General features: G+C 37.3%; 1 protein-coding gene across 1 annotated transcript in view; it reads left to right on the forward strand.

Annotated features, from left to right (window-relative positions):
• VPS45 (vacuolar protein sorting 45 homolog) overlaps positions 1-20389 on the forward strand; it is a 66766-nt gene extending 46377 nt beyond the window's left edge. The window contains exon 15 of the mRNA XM_020284245.2: positions 19729-20389. Coding sequence (XP_020139834.1) covers positions 19729-19816 — 88 coding nt within the window. The 3' untranslated portion in view covers positions 19817-20389. The remainder of the gene's footprint in view (positions 1-19728) is intronic.
• Positions 20390-23705: the final 3316 nt, after the last annotated feature.

Raw genomic sequence — 23705 nt, forward strand, 5'->3', positions numbered from 1 at the left:
CTTCGTCAAGTAAACATGACTGACTTATAGTAAGAAGATAGTGGGATTTATATTTTAGAGATCAGGTATTATAAAGGCTTAAGTAATTGAAAGCAACACAGTTTCAGTTTTTAGTGGAAAGGCTCAATTTTCATGATGAATATGGGCTACCTTGGGTATTACTAGCATACTGAGTAAGCTCACACTCTTAATACATATTGAAATCCTAGAGAAAGGCTAATATGTATTGCAAATCATTTTTCTACCTGGATATAGTGAGGCTGCTGTGAGCTAACAATTAAAAACTTTAATATAGGGGAGAAAAAGTTGAAAAATGTATTTCTGTAAGTTATTAGGATTTAATTTGTAGGGGAGTTTATTGTATAATTTCCTGTGTAATACGTGGGTATTGGTTAAGGAAAAGGCCAAAGGAATATGTGACAAAGATACAGCCTTGATCTCAAGAACTCTACAGCACAGAAGTACCATTTTGAGAGACTATGGAGATTGGAAAACAGTATACTCTTAAAATATGCCATGATGAATGCCCACCTTTTATACTTTTGAGTCATGTAAGACATGGTATGGTCTGCCCCATAAGGATTTGGATTAGTGGGTACCCCAATAAACAGGAAAAAAATCATATCTTGTCACTATGAGTGTGGTGTGCTGATATAGGAGCTACCATCCTTCCAACATGGGAAATGCCCGTTTTGGGATATTTCTGGTACACAAGTCACTTGGTTTCCCTGCTCTTTACAACTTTTAAATAAAATCTGAGATTATTACAGATTTATTCTGTAGTCAGATCCCAGAACCACCACTTACTAGTTTATTATTTTCTTCATATTACTTATTATACTTTATGTAATAGGTAGATGGGTCAAAATTGGTCTCCTGCATCCCAGAAAATTACATGAACCATTACCCCTCATGTAGCAATTTTAACAACCTTCATCCTAGGAGATATACATCAATATTGCCTTTCCTGTAAATTGAAACAAAATCTTAGTTGTAAACAAAACTAAAAATAAGGAATTAAAAGCAATTCTTTCTTTCCCTCCTGAAATGAATGTAAGTTTTGGTGTGAGAGTAGGGGCTTTGTATAAGTAAGCTTCTTCATCTTAAGCCAGAAGGTACCTGAAGATATATATATATATATATCCCTTAGATCTTAAAAGGACATATACATTAGGTTAACATGAAATTCAAGTTGCCATTCAAAGTTATAACTTAGTGGCTCTTTCTTAAGTATTTTATTTCTATAAAATAGTTTATTTGAGGTAATATTTTTCAGTGATTCACACACTGGTTGTAATGAAGCAGAATTCTATATATGCATGCCTTTTGGAATTATGTGATTTATTTCCATAGGGCCTGCTCTAATTAGGTGTAATTGTAATTATCATTGTTTAGATTTACATACCATTTAAAAATAGAAGGTGTGTATTTGCTACTAAGACACCAAGGAACTTTGCAGAAGCCAATTATCTCCTTAGCAACATTCTTAATAAAATTACCTTCTAAATAAAGAGAGGCAGTCAATATTTTCTTCTCTCCATAGCCATATGAAGTTTAATATGAATTTTCTATTGCTTTCCCTTTTCCTTTGTGTATGATGAAATATAAAGAAATAAAATATAGCAACCAATATAGAGACCTCTTTTTTTTTTTTTTTTTTTGGAGACAGAGTCTCAGTCTGTTGCCTGGGTGAGTGCCGTGGCGTCAGCCTAGCTCACAGCAACCTCTAACTCGTAGGCTCAAGCAATCCTACTGCCTCAGCCTCCCGAGTGGCTGGGACTACAGACACACACCACCACATCCGGCTAATTTTTATATTTTTATTAGAGATGGGGTCTCACTTTTGCTTAGGTTGGTCTCGAACTCCTGAGCTCAAGCTATCCTCCCCTCTGGACCTCCCAGAGTGCTAGGAGTATAAGCGTGAGCCACTACGCCCAGCAAAATCTCTTTAAAGTCATAACTTTCATGCTTTTTTGAAAGCAGAGAACCTGCCCTGAAAAAGCATTTGGGTAATGGATTCAGCAGTGACCAGGCACCAAGTGCTGCCCTAAGCAGTTAGTCCAGTAGGTCTCTGGGATCTGTGCAGGTTTACAACGTACAAACTGCCATCTCCTGTCTCAGTATTTGCCCTTCTTATGGTATTACTTTCCCTCCCCTTATTATTTCCCTTGTCATTTGTCTCATTAGTCATATTAGCCTAATATATCTTCACTTAGAGGAAAAATGTTAAATTTCAATTTCTAGGAATTATATGACATGAGTCATTGGTATAGCACCACAGATATTTTCACCAACATCTATGTAGAACAGTCAGTCATATTGCCCTAGTTATGAGATCTAGAATAGATAAATATTTATTGAACACATGAGAACAAGTCAGTAGTGTGTTCACTCAAACATTTACTGAGCACTGGGATACTTCCATGAATAAAACAAAGATCCTAACCCTTGTGAAACTTATTTTCATGCAGGGGAGACAAATAAATAGTAAACTTATTAAGTAAATTTGACATAAATCAGAAGGTGATGAACGCTATGAGGGAAAAATGTAGAGCAAGGTAAAGGGAAATTGATAGTGCTTAGGGACAGGGAAGGAGGACACACTACTCAGTATGGTGTTAGGAAAGGCCTCATTAAGAAGAGATATGTGCAAAGACTTGAAGGTGAGAGTGTAAGCCAAACAGACATGGGGGAAAGGATCCTGGGCTCAGCCAGAGCTATGTCCTAGGACAGAAGCATGCAGTGTGTTTGAGGAGCTGCAAGGAGGCTGGTGAGTCTGGGTGGGATGAGCAAGAGGAAAATGAGAGGGAGATGCAATCAGAGAGGTGTCTGGAACCTGATCCTGGAGGGCCCTGTAGACTGTGTGAGGACTGATTTTCACTATCAGTTAGAGAGCATTGGAGGGCTGGGTTTTTAAAAAAATATGCATATGAGATATAATTCGGTATCATACCATACATAATTGTATGGTATGATATGATAAATTTTATACATTTAAAGTATAAAATTGAATATGTTTTAGTATACTCACATATACGTGCAACTATTACCACAGTCAGTTTTAGAACATTTTAATCATCTTAAAGAATCTCCTACTCCAGTCCTGAGCAACCAGTAATCTACTTCTGTCTCTATAGATTTCCCCATTCTGGACATTTTCATATGAATGGAATCACATAATATGCAGTCTTTTGTGTCTAGCTGCCTTCACTTAGCATAATGTTTTCAAGGTTCATCCATGTTGTAGCATACATTAGTATTCATTCCTTTTTATGGCTGAATAATATTTCATTGTATACATGTACCATATTATGTTTATCCATTTGTCAATTGATGGCATTTGAGTTGTTTCCATCTTTTGACTATTATGAATAATGTTGTTTTAAACATTCATGTACACATTTTTGTGTGCATTATAGGGTTTTAAGCAGAGCCATGACATGGTTTAGGAGAATCACCTGGCTATAGAAGCAAATGTGAATTAAGAGAATTACCCTTACACTTAAAAAATGGGAAAAGAAAAAAAGAGAGAGGCCGGGCGCGGTGGCTCATGCCTGTAATCCTAGATCTCTGGGAGGCTGAGGTGGGCGGATTGCTCGAGGTCAGGAGTTCAAAACCAGCCTGAGCAAGAGCGAGACCCCGTCTCTACTATAAATGGAAAGAAATTAATTGGCCAACTAAAAATATATACAAAAAATTAGCCAGGCATGGTGGCGCATGCCTGTAGTCCCAGCTACTTGGGAGGCTGAGGCAGGAGGATCACTTGAGCCCAGGAGTTTGAGGTTGCTGTGAGCTAGGATGACGCCATGGCACTCACTCTAGCCTGGACAACAAAGCGAGACTCTGTCTCAAAATAAAAAAAGAAAAAAAGAGAGAGAATTACCCACCAAAATGAGCATTTGTTTATTATAAAAATGCAAATTCCTAGATGTATTTAAACAAAATATACCCATTATTTATTCACCTGCAATAAACTGAGCCATTATCCTAGCTGTGTTTCTGAAGCACATGATCCTACCTTGAAAATAAATGAACATATTGGTTTGGGTTTTGAGTTGGCCTGCCTTATCACTTCACAGGTCAATCAATATTAAAGAGTTCTAGTCCCTGCTGGCAGCAACTGACACTTTAAGTTAGCTGTGTGAGCTGAGAGGCCAAGAACCTGATCCATATAGATAGAATTGTTCTCCTAATAGAAAAAAATCCCTGTCTTCATGGGATTCAAGATAGAGGGGATACAGGAGGATAGATGAATGTATTGGCCAGTGGTGTGGCTTTTGCCTGAGTACCACCTGAACTTTAGTGTCCAGTACTTCTTAAAACTTTTGACAAACGAAAGATGAATCCTGCTAGAAGATGACCCCAGATCAACAATCCTCTTACAGCCAGATTCCCTTTCAAACCAATAATAATTACTGTACATAGTAGGTTCTGCTGGATTCAACTTAACCCTCATTAGCTGTAAACCTGCAAAATAGTTAATGATCCTACTTTTCAATTATTTTTCTTCTGACCAGCAAAAACAGATAGTCTCAGCAAACAGATAAAGAAAAATAGGCATTCTCCCCCACCAAGTAATTCATGCTCACTGTTAAAAAATTAAACATAAAAGTAAATATCATTCATAATACAACTCAGAACTAACCATTATTTCCTTCTAATTTTTTTACCTAAATGTTTTAGAGTTTTGTTTGTGTTTTGTTTTTAATATAATTAGATCTATACAGTTTTATACCTGTTTTTCTTTTAATTATATCAAGAACATTTTCCCTATGTTATTAAAAATTCTTTGAAATTATCTTAATGGCTATCTAATTTCATTTTTAAGGCTGTGTCTTTATTTAACCATTACTATTGTTTATATTTTTATATAAATAATGCTGCAATAACATCTTACATATTGATAAACCCCTGTCCCCTTCTTTGATTATTTCCTTAACATAAATATGCAGTAAAGCAGTCTCGAATATTGCTGGTAGAAGTATAAATTGGTATAACTTTTCTGGAAAACCATTGGCTCTTGTTGAGTTTTGTTTCTTGATTTTGAAGAAGCCCTTGCTCAGGTGATGGAAATTATCTATATTTTGATTGAAGAGGTGGTTATACAACTGAATACATTTGGCAAACTCATCAACAATATCCTTAAAATCATTAAAATTTATTATCTATGAATGTCTCAATAAAAAAATTAAAATGCAAAAAACCAAAGCTCTGTAGTATCAAACTGACACTTACTTCTTCATATAGTCAGAAAGATTAAAAGGTAATTTAAAACAGAATAGTTTTCTCACTATGTAATTCAGTGTTATTTAATGCCATGTCCTGGAACCACCTGATATCAGTTGGTATTATGAGTCACATACTTTGAGAAACACTGGTCTATAGCAATTTCTAAGAAGGAGATTATGATGATACTAAGAACTAAAATTTATTTAGCACACACTATGTGCTAGATACTGTTTTAATACTTTATACCTGTGCTATAAGGTAGCCTCTAGCCACATGTAACTATTGAGCACTTAAAATGTGGGTAGTCTAATTTGAGGTGTGCTACAAATGTAAAATGCTTCAGATTTTAAAGACTTTAAGTTGATTACATGCTGAAATGATATTTTGTATATATGGGTTAAATACATATACTATTAAAATTAATTTTACCTGTTTCATTTTATAACTAGAACATTTAAAATTACCTGTGTAGCTCACATTTGTGACTTGCACTACTTTATTCATTTAATTTTGTTTAATTCTCATAATGACCCAATAAGGTTAATATTTTTATTATTATCATTAACCTTATTTTCAAGTGAGGAAATCAAGGTAGAGAGGGGTTATGTACCTTGCCCAAACTCATAAAGCTAATAAATGGTAAATCTGGAATTGAAAACAGTCTGTTTCCAGTCTGAGCACGTTGGCACCTAGCTGAAATAATATTTTAGGAAGATTTATCTAGCTAGGATTTTTTTTTAAAATCCTTTGCTTGTAAACATCACTTAAAAGATAGGCAAAATATGGTTTTATCAAATGGACAATATATGAAGCTTTCTGCCTACTAAGAAATATTGTAAACCAAAGCAAGGGAAAAAATAATATAAAACTGAGTAATCATTCAGTTTTGTTTTAAGATTTTTGTCATTCAAAGATAATTAAGAATGAGATTTAAGAGAGTATTGTTCTTTGAATAAAAATTATTAACTTCATTAATTAATGGCAGCTTTTAGTTCCATCACCATCTGAAATGATGCCTAAGTGTTAATAATAATTTAACTTTGACAGAGTAAGTCAGTGACATTAATACTTTTTGTAGAGAATACAGTTAAGGGCTTAGAAAATAGTTGACATATTGAATTTCTTTAAGTAAATTTGAAGCTGGGAAGGGGCCAATTCATGTTATCAACAGGTACTTTATAGATTTCTACCTAAACAAGTAACACTAGAAACTTGGACCTTCTCCTGTAACCACGAGTTAGTTCAATCTCTGAATTATTTACAGAAAAATTAGGATACTATGACAGAATTTGCATTTCAAAGGGGAAAGAATTCAGAGGGCACTCATTCTTCTTCATTTGTGGACATTTCAAGATCAGTTTTGAAACTGTTGGAACCGCCACCTTCTTTGTAGAGATTTTCTTTGGGAGGTTATTTTCCTCCTTTGACCAAAGTATTAGACACCATTGCAAGAGCTGTGATGGAGATTATCGCCTGTCACTGACAAGCATTTTTTGAGTGCTGATTATATGTAAGATTCTGGGCAAGGTGCTATAAAGATGAAAACATATTCTGTATCTTTAAGGATCTCAATGTCTAATGGAAAAATAGATATATAAATGAATAACTCTAATAAAATGCTTTTTTAAAGCTGAATTTAAGCCAGGATTCAAATCTAAGTGTGTCCCCTGATTCCAATTTATTTGTACAATGTAACATATATTTTTAGAATTGAAAATAGCTTTTTATTATAAAATCAATTCATAATCCTTATATGAAAAAAAATTTAATAAAGATAAGCAAAAAGAAAATAAAAATATCCATACTGCCACCATCCCACCATAGGGAATGTTGTCAGCATCCTGATGCATAATGGTCTTTTAGACCTTTTGCTGTGAATATATACACATATAATTTTAAATAACAGGAAATATACTGTACCTGTGCTTTCAGTGAAAACACCTATGTCATTTTTAATAACTAAATCACAGTCAATTGTGCCACAATTTATTTAACCAACTGTTAGTTTTTTTTCATTCAAAAATACTTATTGAGCACCTACTATATTCCAGGAGCTATCTTGAGACTGGATGTACAGTGGTGAACAAAACAAATATTGTTTGATATAATATTCATAATTTTTCACTCTTATAAACAATGCTATAATAAACATCATTTTATATGCATTTTTATACATTTTTCCCTTTATTCACTTGGGATAACAATTGAGCATGTTTTATATGACAGATACCTGCTAACTTCATTATACATATTATCTCATTTAATCTTTATGGTTCAAGAGGTGAAATTATTGTGATCCTAATTTTTAAATGAAGAAACTGGAACATGGAGAAATTAATTTGCTAGGGAAGTGCAGAGCTGGAATTTAAGCTCAAATTTGTGTGGTGCTAGATTTTATGTACTGCTAGCAATGTTGAGATGAAATTATTGTATCAGAGGATATTAACATTTTTAAGATGTTAAATTACTAAATTGCCAGCCAAAAAATTGTTATTACACCTTTATAGTATATATATCTAAAACTGTGTTTATACCTTCATGCCATGCCCTTGCCAACACAGAGTTTAGCTGCTGCCAATTGTTAAAAATAAACTTAAATTTTAAAATTACCAATTTATAGAGGGAAGGGTGGTTAAAAGCAGTTTAATTCAACCCAGTTGCAGAGAAAGAACAAAGAAACAGATTAACAGTGTGAAGCTTAAAGAAGAGACCAATAAATAAATGAGAAACAGCAATAGAGGCAAGAGTCAAAGAGGTAAATTCTGTCTGGGTTCAAAGTAGCCTTCTAGTTCCAGATTTCAGGCTCTTAGGAGGCACTGACCTTCTTAGAGTGGTTCAGTGATAGACACCCCTACCTCCCACTGCCATATAAAAAACATTTTCTTTTGCTTAAACTAATTTGAATGGGTTTCTGTTTCCATCAGCCAGAATGTTGAATTATGTTAAAATGTTATAGGAAAATGTTCTTCTCTCTCACAAGTTTGTAAGATATGCCTTTTTGTGTAGTATGTAAGATCCAATACAGTATTTTCATATTTGTTTCAGGACTTGCTGAGTAAAACAATAAAAAGTTTACAATGGAAAGAAACGCTCAAACATGTTAAGTCTGCATAGTGAGACAAAAGTGACCCATTTACTTCATTATTTCCTATAGCATCTATATTTGTTGATCAAATATAGATCAAAAAATATTAAAATGTTACACTAATTTTAAAAAGTCATCAATTTGATGCCATTGGAGTTATTTAAATAATAAAGTAACTAGTTGATTTTTTTTTTTTTTTTTTTGAGACAGAGTCTCATTTTGTTGCCCAGGCTACAGTGAGTGCCGTGGCGTCAGCCTAGCTCACAGCAACCTCAAACTCCTGGGCTCAAGCAATCCTGCTGCCTCAGCCTCCCGAGTAGCTGGGACTACAGGCATGCGCCACCATGCCCAGCTGATTTTTTTCTATATATATTAGCTGACCAATTAATTTCTTTCTATTTATAGTAGAGACAGGGTCTAGCTCTTGCTCAGGCTGGTTTTGAACTCCTGACCTCGAGCAATCCGCCTGCCTTGGCCTCCCAGAGTGCTAGGATTACAGGCGTGAGCCACCACCCCCGGCCGGTAACTAGTTGATTATCCTCAGCGCAGCCCTGAGTTGTCATTCCTCTGCCAAAACTGTACAATATTCCCCAAATGAATGATGCATCCTTCAAACCATATGTTCTTTCACTAGGATTATCATTAGAGTCTCTGGGCTTAAATGGGACCTGTTATTTATAACTGACCTTTTGGTAGCCTTTGGTTTTGTAAGCAGTATAGCATAGCAATTAGAGCATGGGCTTCAGTGCCAGGCTATCTTGTTTAAATCCCATTTTGCCACACATCCACTTATATGACCTGAGGCAAATCCTTTAACCTTCTTGTGCCTCAGCTTTTTCAACTATAAAATGGAGGTACTAACAGCTCCTTCATACCATTACTGTGATAATTAGATGATATAATATATTTTAAATGTTTAGAGGAGATCTGGCGGAGGATAAGCACTCCATAGATGCTACTTGTTGCTGCTGCTGTTTTTTACTATTACATCTTGGGGAGATATAGTGAAAAAGACGCTGGATATTCATCATCACCTCTATTCATCACACCCTTATTTCCAAATCACTTGTTTTAAAAACCCTTACTTTAACATAATTCAAGGCAGAATTATATTATTATCCCAAGCAAGAATACACTGAGGCAGTGATAAAAGGTAGTCCAGCCAGATGACCTTTGCAGTCTGTGAGGAGGAAAAATTTTAGTAGTTCCATTTCCATTTGTGCACATTTAAAATTTCTCCTTTGAGGTCCCAGTCAGTACCTCTACAATTAAAAGACTTGCAAACAGTCTTCACCATTCTTGGTTGCAATAGCTGGGTTATTTGGGGCTTTGTTTCTTACATTTTTTTAAATAGTGGTCACCATTCTACTTCTGTAGTGGTGATCACTCTGACAAACTGATGTGGTCTTGAATGTTCCCAGTGATGAGAAAGCACATCTATAGCTCTTTTATTCTCAGATGATAATCTCCTTTCAGACTTCTGTGTAACTGATATTACAGGCAGTTCTGTCCCTGAGGAGTCATCTTCTACCCTGTGGACTACGAGGGTAATTCCTTCCTTTCTCTTCACAAGATGTTCCAATGAGTGACATATACACAATGCTGGTACATGCAGAAGAATCTCATTGTTTCCTTTTTTTGTCCCATTTCTTATCAATGGGAAATAGGGCCAGGGGCTCCTGTTTGTTTCTTTGTTTTGTTTTGCTTTGTTGTCCAGTACTAAGGTGGGAATTGGGAAAGAATAGCTACATTTTTAAATAGGCAGTTATATCATTCATTAGAAAAATATCATAGGGTAAAGTAACCTCAATGGAACTGGTTATAATCAAGAGAATATTTTATACCTTTATTCAATGTATTCAAGGTTTGTTCTATAGAAAATTTGGGGAAATATTGATAGGTATTCCATTTAAAAAAAGGGTTCTAGAGTCAACTAAGTTTGGAAAACATTGTATCCCTCTTTTAGAAAGTAAAAATTTACGTTAGCATATTAAAGATTCTGGAAAATTCTAGAGCAAAGAAACCCACTCAGCTTTTGTGTTTTTTAATTGTATTTTAATGTAATATTTGATATTTATAAAAGAATACATGTAAGTTAGAAAGTATAATAACATAATGAATACCCTTGAACCCTTCACCTAATCCAAGGACTAGAAAATTTCCAGTAACATAGACCTATCCATGTGTTCCTCTCCAATTACATGCCTCATCTCCCCACAACAAGGAAGCACTATCCTAAATTTTGTGTTTAATTCCCTTGCTTTAGTGGAAAAAGATTGTATTTTTATTATTTATCTATTTCTCAACAATGTATTGTTTATTTTTGCTTGTTTTTGAGCTTTATAAAAGTAGTATCATACTTTTTTCACTAAACATTGCTTCTAAGATTCATTTATATTGCTCTATGTAACCTTGTTCATTCATTTTTCAATGCTGGATAACATGCCACTATATGAATAAACCACAGTTTACTTCTCCATTCACCTATCAATAGACTTCTGAGGGTTTGGGGTTTTTTTGTTTGTTTGTTTGTTTGTTTTTTACTATTACTATTGCTCCTCTCAAGGAGCAACCAAAAGAAAATGTAAGCCAAGAATATTGACAGAATATTATGATTATATTGTTTGGGAACATGAGGGAGAATATTGAGTAGCTACTTTATTCAAGGTACTATTGAAGGCAAGGGCTAAAATAAAAAGATAAATAATATGTCCCTATCTTCAGTGCTATTATAGTCCAGTGGAGGAGTCAAACAAATCTGTTTTTCTCAAATCAGGATACGGTTAGTCCCAAGGACACACGATGGCACAAAGTAAACATGACACATCTTTCTAAGTGTCCATTTTCTTAAAATTTGGGGGATGCATAGGGGTAGAATGAAATAATTTATCTGATAAGTACCTTAAAATATGTTTATGTCAAAATTCTAGAAGTCATTTTAGGAAAAGTAATATAAAATTATTATGTATTTTTTTAAACAAAATACTAGAACTCAAAGGTGTAGCTGGTATACCAATCTGAACTACACCCTCAGGACTAATAAGTTTATTCTCTTCTGTTATTAGGGGTTCTTAGGTATAAAATTTGAGAAGTATTAATGTATATAAGTTAAATAAAATGTATCCTAAATAGAAATAATTCTAACAGAGTAATCAGAAAATGCCTCACAGAGGCAACAGCATTTGAACTAGGCCTTAAAGGATAAGTACGATTTCCAGAGGAAGAAAGAGCAGTCAGGGCTGAGGAAACAGCATAATTAAAGACAACAGCCAAAAGGAAAAAAAAAGGTTCAACCCATTTGAGAAATAATGAGAAGTTCTTTTTCAGTAAAGTATACCTCCAGTGAGGAGCAGGATGATCTGTGTGTGTGAGATTCCTGGTATTTTTAGACATAGGTGTGAATGTCAACCTTTTCCCTTGCTCCTGATATTAATAAAATTACTGTTAGATATTTAGAAAAAAAATGTAGCATATAGGTGACACTTAAGCTGGGGTCTTAACTTATTTAAACATTTATGTATCTGATTCATATATTCACCCAACACTTTATTCAACATCTACTTTATACTAAGGATAACATGTGAAAAAGATAATACTGAAGATGCACATTAACTGGTAAGAGAAGCTGGTGAAGAGAATTCCCACAGCTCCCACTGCTACCCACTGCCTTCTGTGCTGTCACAGCAGATGAATGCTCCTAGCTAAGGCCAACCCTTCCATTTGGGCACCACATTGCATCCCCTTTTCGCCTACTCCAGGATATCACTCCAACTTGCTCCCCTTTCCTTCCTGAATCATTTTTCCCAACTTTGTTGGGTCATTCCTAGAAGGATAGAAACATCCTCTCCTCTTTAAAAACCCTCTCTTAACCTCCTTTCTCTCTCCAGGTTCTCTCTCTTTTCTCTGTTCTCTGTTATAGGAAAATTCTCTAAGAGTTGTTTACACTTACTGTCTCCCTCCATCCTCCCCTCATGTATTCTCTTAAACCTCACCTGTTCTCCTAAACCACGCCATTCAGGCCTTTACTCCCATCACTCCCAAAATTGCTCGTCATGGTCCCCAGGGACCTCCACAAGGCTAACCCTAGACTCAACTTTTAGTCCTCATTTTATTTGACCTATCAGCAGCACTTGACACAGTTGATCAGTCCCTTCACATTGAAACATTTTTATCACTTAGCTTCCAGGAACTATACTATCCTGGTCTTCCTACCTCACTGGCCATTCCTTCTCAGTCTCATTTGCTGGTTTCTCCTATTTGGGGAATCCCTAGAACTTGGTCACTCACTCCCTTGGCAATCCCATCCAGTCTCATGGCTTTAAATTCTCTCTCTCCACTACAAACTCCAAATTTATATCTCTAGTCCAAAGTTTCTCAAGCTGAACACTGTTGGTATTTTGGACCAGATAATTCTTTGTGGTGGGGGGCTATCCTTTGCATTAGGCATGTTCAGCAACATCCCAGGCTTCTACTCACTAGATGCCACCAGTTATGACAACTACCGTAGTAGTATTCCACCGGTTATGACAACTACAAATCTTTCCAGACATTGCCAGATGTTTCCTGAGAATAAAATCACCTTCTGCCCCATTGAGAACCACTGTTTGTAGTCTGAACTTCTCCCCTAAACTCCAGACTTGTCTATCTGACTGTCTTTTTGACATTTCTACTTGAATGTCTAATAAACATCCATACTTGATCAAAACCAAACTTCTGATCTTTCTTCCTAAATATAATCCTCTCTCAGACTTCCCATCTCAGTTAGTGGCACATCCATTCTTTTAGTTGCTTAGGCCAAAAACCTGTTGTTTTCTTCAATCTCCTCTTTCTCTCACACCTACATCCTGATTCATAAGTAAATCCTGTGTGCCTCACCTTCAAAAGATGTCCAGAATGTGATGCCTTCTCACCACTACTGCCCTGGCCTAGGATTATTGCAGCTGCCTTACCCTTGTCCCTCTACAATCTCTTCTCATTATATTTTCAAAGTAGAGTGATCTTGTGAAAATGTAATTCAGGGTATATCACGTCTTTGTGCAAAACCCTCCAGGTATCTCCCATCTTAGCCAAAGTAAAAACCAAAATCCTTACAATGACCTGCCAGGCCCTATATGATCTCCTCTTCAAAGCCCCTCCATTCCCTTCCTTACCCTCTCCGATCTCATCCCTTACTACCCAACACCTTATCCATGTTGCTCCAGCCACACTGGCCTTTTTTCTGGTCCTTGAACATACCAGGCCTTGATCCCTTTGCACTTGCTCTTCCCTCAAGTAGATGCTCTGTTGCCTCAGTCAGGACTTGGCTTAAATGTCAGTTTCTCAGTGGGGCCTTCCTTGAGCATTGGTTTGAAAATCTCATACCACCATCACCTCTCCAATTCTCCTTTAAACCTGCTTTATTTTTTTCCATAGTATTTTCTTCTAACATACTACAAAGAGACAGTGTAGCATCATAGTCAAAAGAACAAACTCTGGGATTATGTAAGGCCACCCCTGTCACTATCCCAACTCTGTCACTTCCAAGATGTAAGACTTTTGACTTCTCTGTGCTTCAATTTTTTTTGTCTGCAAAGTGGAATAGTAATAGTGGAATAGTCTATCCATTAGAATAATACTTTATATATAGTAAGTGATATCACATTATTGTTATATTATTATTATATTTTCCTACAAATTTATTTTAGCTTCCTTCCTTCACCATTGGAATATAAATTCCCTAAGGGCAGAGGTTTTTTTACTTTCTTTTTTTTTTTTTTTTTTTTTTGTTTGTTTGTTTTTTTGAGACAGAGTCTCGCTTTGTTGCCCAGGCTAGAGTGAGTGCTGTGGCGTCAGCCTAGCTCACAGCAACCTCAAACTCCTGGCTCAAGCAATCCTCCTGCCTCAGCCTCCCAAGTAGCTGGGACTACAGGCATTCGCCACCATGCCCGGCTAATTTTTTGTATATATTAGTTGGCCAATTAATTTCTTTCTATTTATAGTAGAGACGGGGTCTCACTCTTGCTCAGGCTGGTTTCGAACTCCTGACCTTGAGCAATCCGCCCGCCTCGGCCTCCCAGAGAGCTAGGATTACAGGCGTGAGCCACCGCGCCCGGCCTACTTTCTTTTTTTTGAGACAGGGTCTCACTCTGTCACCTCACCCTGGGTATAATGTGGTGGTGTCATTGTACCTCACTGCAACCTCAGACTCCTGGGCTTAAGTGATCTTTCTGCCTCAGCCTTCCATGTAGCTGGGACTACAAGTGTACGCCTGGCTAATTTTGTTATTTTTAGTAGATATGGGGGTCTCCCTCTTGCCCAGGCTGGTTTGGAACTACTGACCTCAAGCAGTCCTCCCACCTTGGCTTCTCAGAGTGCTAAGATTACAGGTGTGAGCCATCCATGCCTGGCTTTTTACTTTCTTTACTGTATTCACAGCTTCTAGAATAGTGCCTAGCACAGTAGGCACTCAGTAAATATTTATTGGTCAAATTGGTGTTTTCTCTGGGAAGAGTAACAGGGAAAAGAAGAGTCAAGGAAGATTTGAGGTTTATGTGTCCTGCTTAAAACTTTTACAAAGAGCCCGGGCATGGTGGTTTACCACTGTAATCCTAGTACTTTGGGAGGCCAGGGCAGGAGGATTGCCTGGCCTTCTGCTTGAGGCCAGAAGTTTGAGACCAGCCTGAGCAAGAGTTAGACCCCATTTCTACAAAAAAATAAATAAATTAGCCAGGCACAGTGGCATGTGCCTGTAGTCCCAGCTACTCGGGAGGCTAGAACAGGAGGATGGTTTGTGCCCAGGAGTTTGAGGTTGCAGTGAGTATGATGATGATGCCGCTGCACTCTAGCCCAGGTAACAGACACTATGTCTCAAAAAAAAAAAAAAAATTTTTACAAAGACAATGTATTCTATTCATGTATCACTTGTGCCCCCCAAAATTCATAGGCTCACATGGAAAATAGATGTGTAGACGAATAAATTACAATACAGTATATTTACATGACATGGGAGAATGAGTATGTAACTCTAAGGGAGAGGCAGGGTAGCTAAGGAAAGCTTCATAGAGGAGTGATGATCTGAGAGTTGGGTTTTAAAAGAGGCATAGTTCCACTAGACAAAGTATGGGAGGGATGGGGCAGCCTTCTAGGCAGAAGGAATACTGTGTTCAAAAGCAAAGAGGCATGAGACATAGTTATGGCTCTGAAAACTGTAAGCAGTGAGAATTGAGAGGTGAGGTGAAGAGAGTTTTCAGTGTTTTGAGCTATTAAAAATTTCATCTTCTCCCTCACACATTCTCATATCCAACATCTCTAGCTAAGTGTTTGGGTGTAATTAGAAGCTTATTACTCCATTAAAGCAAATATCTTGGGGTTTTGCTCATTATTTTCCAGAAAGTCTTTCTCTATTTTCCTGCTCTCCACAAGTTCCATTTATTTTTTCATTATACCACTGTTCAGATTCTATTATAGATTCCCTTAGTGTCTTTGGTACAAGAAACCCACATGTAATTTTTATCTGTGGAGTACAGAGAAAAAGGAGGAAGACATATCTTTAACTTAAATACATATACATACACACACACAGTTTTGTTTTGTCATAGTGTATAGCTTTGTTAGAAACACAGTTGTTCAGCTGAATTACTTTAGTAATTAAAATTTTTTTCTTTTTATTTCATCATATTATGGGGATACAAATATTGTTAAGGTTACATATATAGCCCCTGCCACCCCTCCTCCCCCCTTTTTTGACATTTTGGTTACATTTTATATCTTTGCCTCTCCCTAAGAAGGGTTAGAGGTATGCCCTTCCCCTCCACAATGCTCATCACATCCCTAAGATGTGCGTCTACCCCCACCCGAATCCCTGGTGAACACCACCACCATTTGAGCACCATACTTTTAATCAGTCAGTACCAATTTGATGGCAAGTACATGTGGAGCCCATTTTCCTGATCTTGTGTCGCCTCACTTTGGATAATGGGCTTAAGCTTAATCCAGGATAGTATAAGCGGTGCTAGCTCAATGTTGTTTCTTAGAATTGAGTAATATTCCATTATGAACATATACCAAATTTTTATTATCCACTCATGAATTGAGGGGCACTTGAGTTGTTTCCATGTCCTTGCAGTAGTGAATTGTGCTGCCATAAACATTCGGGTGTAGATGTCTTTATAATAGAATGTCTTATGCTCTTTTGGATAGGTGCCTAACAATGCTATTGCTGGGTCAAATGGTATTTCTATTTCTAGCTGTTTGAGGTATCTCCAAATTCTTTTCCACAAAAGTTGCACTAATTTGCAGTCTCACCAGCAGTGTAAGAGTGTGCATGTCTCTCCACATCCTCGCCAGCATTTGTTGTTTTGGGATTTCTTGATAAAGGCCATTCTCACTGGGGTTAGGTGGTATCTCATTGTGGTTTTGATTTGCATTTCTCTAATGATTAGAGATGTGAGCATTTTTTTATATGTTTGCAGGCCATTATTCTGTCTTCTTTGGAGAAGTTTCTGTTCATTTCCGTTGCCCATTTCTTTTCTTTTTTTTTTTTTTTTTGAGACAGAGTCTCACTTTGTTGCCCAGGCTAGAGTGAGTGCCGTGGCATCAGCCTGGGTCACAGCAACCTCAAACTCCTGGGCTCAAGCAATCCTCCTGCCTCAGCCTCCCGAGTAGCTGGGACTACAGGCATATGCCACCATGCCCGGCTAATTTTTTGTATATATATTTTTAGTTGGTCAATTAATTTATTTCTATTTTTGGTAGAGACGGGGTCTCGCTCAGGCTGGTTTCGAACTCCTGACCTTGAGCAATCCGCCCGCCTCAGCCTCCCAAAGTGCTAGGATTACAGGCGTGAGCCACCACGCCCGGCCGTTGCCCATTTCTTAATGGGGTTGTTTGATTTTTTCTTGTTAATTCTTTTGAGTTCTAGATAGATTCTTTTATTAGACCTTTATCAGAAGTGTAGAGAGCAAATATTTTCTAGTAATTAAAATTTTTAATCCTATAAATGTTAGTCTCTAGTCCCTTACCAAAGATTTAAAGGTGAAGTTGCTTTTCATTGTGTGACTCAAGACTTTTTGAGGTTGATTTTTTAAAGTCAGGGTTGGGGTTCTGCTTTTTTCCACCCACCTTCCTTCTTTCTATCTGTGGAGTCAGGAAAGCACCCTTGATGACAACACAAACTGAGAAAAGCAATAGCATTAATCCACTCTGTTAGTTCCTGGTACTGTCTCTGTGTGTACTATGTCTCATATTGAGTTGTGATTGTGTATCTGTCTCCAACTGAGAGCCCCTTAAGGTAGGAATCATAACAGGTATTCATTCATACACCTAGTTCAATGCCTAGTTCATAATGGATGCTCAGTAAACACTTGTCAAATTGGATTGAACTAAACTAAACTGAATTGAATTATAGCACCACAGGAGAAGGGGATTTTTGAGTTTACTTTTTAAGTGAGATTGATTTAAAACAAATCTAGAAAGAAAAATTATTATATTCTTTTGTTTTGTTTTGAAGCATAGTCTAAATTTGGGGTATAGCTACCAATATGTTCATTGCCCATAATTTTTTAAGCACTCTGTGCAATGACTCATCAAAGTCCTCAAATAGATATTTTTTAAAAGTCACAGTGGCCCTAGGAAACAAAATTAGGCTTGGCAGATATAAATATCTTTATATTTCTTTGCAGTCAGGAATATGGGGTCTTACTGATATACAGAGAAAGATCTTTAAGTTATTGTTTTCTTTGTAGAGTTAGAAATGAAACAAAAATCACCTGATAAATTCCTATAGGGCTTCCCCACACATTTGTTTTATTCTTACTAGAAGTCACTAGTCAAAGTCTTGTGTTATCTTTCAAATAAGCAATGCTACCTCATTTCCTAACACTTGTTTTCTGACCTCCAAGTGTCTCCAGTCCAGCTGGCCAAAAAGCCAGGCCTGACAAGAGGTGCCTGTATTTTAGTAGAGGAACAAATAAACTTAGCTTCTACACCTTTTCCTATACTTCACAATTTTTTTCTGTTGCAAAGGAATTTGGAATTTAAATTATCCAAGCCCAGAGCCTTCCAGTCTAAAACTGTAAAACAATGGTAATAATGAGGTACCAGTCATTCTTCCAACCCTCTGTCTGTTAAAGATCTGTCTGAGAAAGTCCTGAGCATTCAGATAACCTCTATATTATAGAGAAGGATCTCTTGCCAGTAGGTAGCTATTTTATTAATTCATTTATTCAGCATACCTGATTGGGTACCTCTGTGTTAAGCCTTGGAGATTCAAGCTGAGTAAGACTTACTCCCACCCTAAGGAGCTCACAGTCTATTTTGGCAACAATAATTTATACAGTACCTACTTAATAATAATACAGTGCTAAAATAGCAGTGAGACAAAGTGGTAGTAATCAGGAGTGATTAGTTAGTTCAACATGGCAGGGTCTGGGAAGGCTCTGCAGGAAAAAAAAGGTGACTTTTAATCATTAGCCTTAAAAAATAAAAAAAGATCTCATCACACAGAGAAGGGGTGGCCTTACATTTCAGACATAGAGCATGCTAAGAGTAACAGCATGAAGATATGAAAGCTCATGACACGTGGCGGGAACAGTGCGAGCTGGGCATGGACGGCACATAGGCTGCCCTGCGAGAGACGGAACCAGATGGGCGGGCGGGAGAGGCAGTACTATGTGATGCTGAGGGGCATGGACTCCAGAGCCTAGGTTTGAATCCCAGCTGAGCCACTTACTATTAATAGATGTTGTGACCTTAGCAAGTCACTTAATCTCTCTATAGCTTTGTTTCTTCATTTTTTAAATGAAGAAACATCTAGTAGCATCTATTTCATAGGGCTGCATGCATGTACATGTGGCTAACACAGTTTTCAGAACAAAATAAATACAAGTATTAGTTACTATTAGGCCACATTATAAAGAGCCTTGAACTTTAATATGTACATTTTTCTGTAAGTAAAAGAAAAGTTTTAAAGCAGAAGGGGGGGTGATATGCAACAGGATATAATCTGTATTTTAGAAAAGTAACTCTGGTGCCACTGGGTAAGGAAGAGACTAGAGGCACAATACAAGTTCTGAGGCAGTTTCAAGAGTATAGGTAAGAGGTGCTGATACAACATGGTCCTGAGTTAATATAGTGGCCTTAAAAAGTATGGGTTCCTAAATAGAAATTTCAAACTTGAAATATTAGTCTTAACAGATCTTACCAGTTTAATTCTAAAAAAAATACAGTGAGGACCCTGGGGAAGAACACAAAGGGGCTCTTCCTCTAGTCTGGATATTTTAGTGTTCAACTAATGCTTCCACATCTAAATATCAGACCAGTACTTCCTGCATACTGGTCAGGATATCTTTTCATGTAGTTATATGTTAGGGGTAAGATATTCTGTTATTGGAGATGCTTTTGTTTGTCCTTTAAGTAACCTCAAATCTACTTGTCAGTTTCCTAGAGGAAGTTCTGGCTTCTGGACTGCACAGCCGAAGCAGAGAGAGCTCTCAAGTCACATCAAGGTCAGCAAGCAGAAGATGAAATGGTGATGGAGAGGTTGGGGAATGGCAAGCTTCCCCTCTTGCCCTGACTGCAGGCCTTCCCCATTAACCAGGTGTTGAGAAAGGCTTTGGGTTTTGTGCTTTTTGTTATAACTCATCTTTAGGTAGCCTGCTGATTTCTGAACTGTTGGCACAGACACCAAGACTCCCAGTGATGAGCTAACAATAAGTCTGAGAACATCCCAATCCACTTTTCTCATGGTTTCTTTATTGAAAAAATAAATGTATAAATGTATTCTTTGTGTATTTGATAGCACAATCAGTTCCATTTCTGATGAATTTTGTTGGGATCTTACTTGGGGAAAGGGTTATCAGAGCCTAGATGGGTTTAAAAAATAGTCCTTTCATGTACATGCCACACTCCTTGATTTCTTTTCTCTTCCCTTGACCCTTTTTACTTTTCATTAACTACATTCCTACACAACTCTTTTCTGGAAACTCACCATGTTTCTTTAGCAAGCCATCCAAAACTTGTTTGTCCCTACATTGCAATTTTTTGTGGCACTGAGAAACCATGTATGACTATAATAAAAATCCATTTTGTGTAAAGATATGAGTGATTTGGTTTTATTTCTTTGGGGTTAATTTATGGGAATAAATTAATGATAAATCATGATGGCTTTACACCAAACATAATGAAGGCATTCCCTGTACATAAAGGATATTTACAGTATGTCAATGCAAATAACAAATTCTGGTGTCAATTTCAACTCTCTTGACTGCAGTAGAAAGTGATGGTATCATTAATGCCAGAAAATGAAAGCAACCTCAAATCAAAATAGCAAAAATGCCATAGCATAATCCCTCCCTGGTTCTCTGTGAATATTTTTAGCTAATATGCCGGTAAATGTTCTGTAGTGTCAGACAGCCTAAGGTCAAATCTATGTCATATTTATGTGGCTTTGGGAATATTTTTCAGTCTCTTTGTGGCTCAGCTTCCTCATCTATAAAATAGTACTCTCCTCATAGGATTCTAAGGATTAAATGAAATGAGAATATACATGTAAAGTATTGTCTGGTGCATAGTAATCAGTCAATAAAATTTAACCAATAATAGTGAATAATATTGACTGCTGTTTCCAAGTTGGGGGTACAGAATCACTGTGCAAAATGATTGGATTCTTGTCAAGCCTCCCACTGCACTAATCAGCAGTTCAAGAATAGAGGGAAGAGCTGAAAGGTCATCCTGCCCATCTCCCTTTTCTCCACTCCTCCCAGCTCTCAGCTGCTGTTTCTTTGCTCATATTCACGTGAAGCCTAAAGCTTCTGTCCGTATTACAGCTTAAGATCCAAGTTCTTTTCTTTTCTTTTTTTATTTATTTATTTGTGTGTGTGCGCGCTTTCGTGGGTCCCTTTGGGTACATTTTTTTTTAACTCTTCATTTTTTATAAGTCTTTGAGACAGCCTATACTTGGGGAGGCAGCATTTTACAAGTTATATCATGTTTTCAAGTAAACAGAAATCTCCTCCCTCCAAGCAGGACTACCTGGGCTTCCCTTCCTATTGGCAAGATAACTCCATGGATAAAAAGAACAAAAACAGACCTTTCTTATATCATTCTCCACATTATTTACCTGCTTCCATTGTGCTTACTCAGCTAACAATATCAAGAAGTCTAAGAAATGAGCCCTACCCTCAGGGTGTTTGATGCCAGAGTTGGCATTTCCTTATAAAGAATCAAAGGCTCATATTTTAATGTAAGATTTACAGAGTTGATTCCATTATTACTGGCCCTCTATTTTGTCACCTTTAAAAACATCATTTAATTAAGGTCTTGTATACTTTTAATAATCCTCTCCCCCATGGACTGAAATGCCCTACTCAAAACCTCTATGTCCTGTTTACTCTACAAAAGCCAAGGATATTTGTTTTTAATCAACTGTTTGAATAACAGTTTCCACCTAGTAAACTTGCCAGCAGCAATTCACAAGTTTTTATCTCTTATAGCTCCCTTCTCTCTCTTAAGTAGTTATAAAATATTCAGTTGAAGAATAAAGCTACTGGCAGTGGTGTCTTATTCATGGATGTAGTTAGGGAAGTAACCCCAGAATGAGGTCCTCCCAGTGTCTTATCTCCACCAAAGACATAAATTAGCTGGAGAGTTATTTTTGTGGTTTGTGTGTGTGGTAGCGTCAAGCTCACTGAGACAGTGCTATAAAAATGTGTAAAGGAACCCATAAGTTCTTACTCAGACTTCTCACTTAAGCATTGGTCCTTGGAAAACAGTCCCACATAGATCCCTGTTCAGGTGCAATGAAGTTCACCTAGTGACAGTGAAATCAGCTTGAAGAACAGGCCAGGGGAAGTGGAAAGAGGGGTGAGTGACAGGACAAAGGGACAAAAGGTGAGGGAAGGCAGGGGCAGGATCATAGGATGAAGCAGTACAGAGAGAGACAGAGAGAGAGAGAACGGACGCCAGAGATTTATGTAACATCTTAAGGAGCAGATAGGCAGGGAAGTTTCTGCAGCCCACATGCATCTGCTCTGGAATCTGAAAATTACTTTGGAGGGTTTTTATTTTTTATCAGTTCCTCTGCCTGATGTTTCACAAAGCTTTAGTTCCTATCTGATGCAGCACACAAGGAGCCCAGTACCTTGCATATAGGAGGCACTCAAACATTTGTTGACTAATAAAAACTAGGAAAGGAGGAAGATAAGGCAAGTGATGAATTACTTTTTTCCCATAAACCTGAATCCATTTTCTTTTGTAGAGACGGCTGTTTAGGGAAAAGTGTGTGTGTGTGTGTGTGTGTGTGTGTGTGTGTGTGTGTGTGTGTGTGTGTACAAAGTCTAAACAGGAGACTCGAGTCAGAAAACCTGGTTTCTAATCCACTGAGCCAGTAACTTGTATGGCAAATCAGTTGATCTGCTATGCCCTGTTTCTTCATTTTCCAAGTGGAAATATTAATACTTATTCTTTAAACCTCACAAGGTGGCACTAAAGATGTAAAGAAATGATATATAAGAGCATTTTGAAAGGATAAACTTCTGTATCAGTTTAAAATAGTGGAATTAATTGGGGTGGTTAATGGAAAGAGGTTGAGAGGAGTATCACTGGATTAGGAGGAAAGATCAGGCTGGAAGTGGAGAAGGAGCTCCTCCACTTGCCAGATACCAGGAAAAGCCAAAACATCCTCCTCAAACCACAAATTTAGCCAATACTTTATCTTGAGACATCTCTGGAAAAAGGGTTTTTCCTTTTTCCTGCTCCTCTGTGCCAGGGATTTTCATTCATTTTGTGGTTATTGTGTGCCTACCATATGTCAGGCAATGTGTTTATTAGCTTATACACATTATTTCATAATTAGCCCTGGAGGACAACACTTACAATCTTCAAAGGACTTTCACAGGTCATCTCTTATATATTCCTTGTTGATGGAAATGGCAGTTCATCCTCCACCATTTAATACATGGAAGAAGAGAGGCCTAACGAAATTCAACAACTTGACCACAAACCACAGGGTGGCGATGAAACCAGTACCCAACTTAGTTAGGTCTCTGATTCCCTTCTTCCCATCAAATATGTATTGAAAGACAAGAAGTTACTAAGATGTGGCTTGCAGGCTCTTAGGCAGAGCTAGTGTAGGAGGGATCAGCAGAGGTTCCCAGAGTCTGGGCATGGATGCAAATCCTGTCTGGGCTTTCTACACGTCAGTGCATCAGGGAAAGATATCCAGGTAGCAGGAAGTTTAAGCCTCACCTGTAACTTATATTTAAGGCACTTGGTAGAATGGATCATGGCTATGGAGTCAGAGAATTCTCTTCCTACCAACATTTTTATACAGTGTGTGTCTGCAAATCCCTCAGCCATTCCGAGCCTTACTTTTCTCCCTGTGCAATGGAGATCATAATCTCCACCTCATACTTAA

The sequence above is a fragment of the Microcebus murinus genome, chromosome 2, assembly GCF_040939455.1.
Source record: "Microcebus murinus isolate Inina chromosome 2, M.murinus_Inina_mat1.0, whole genome shotgun sequence".
Lineage (NCBI taxonomy): Eukaryota > Metazoa > Chordata > Mammalia > Primates > Cheirogaleidae > Microcebus > Microcebus murinus.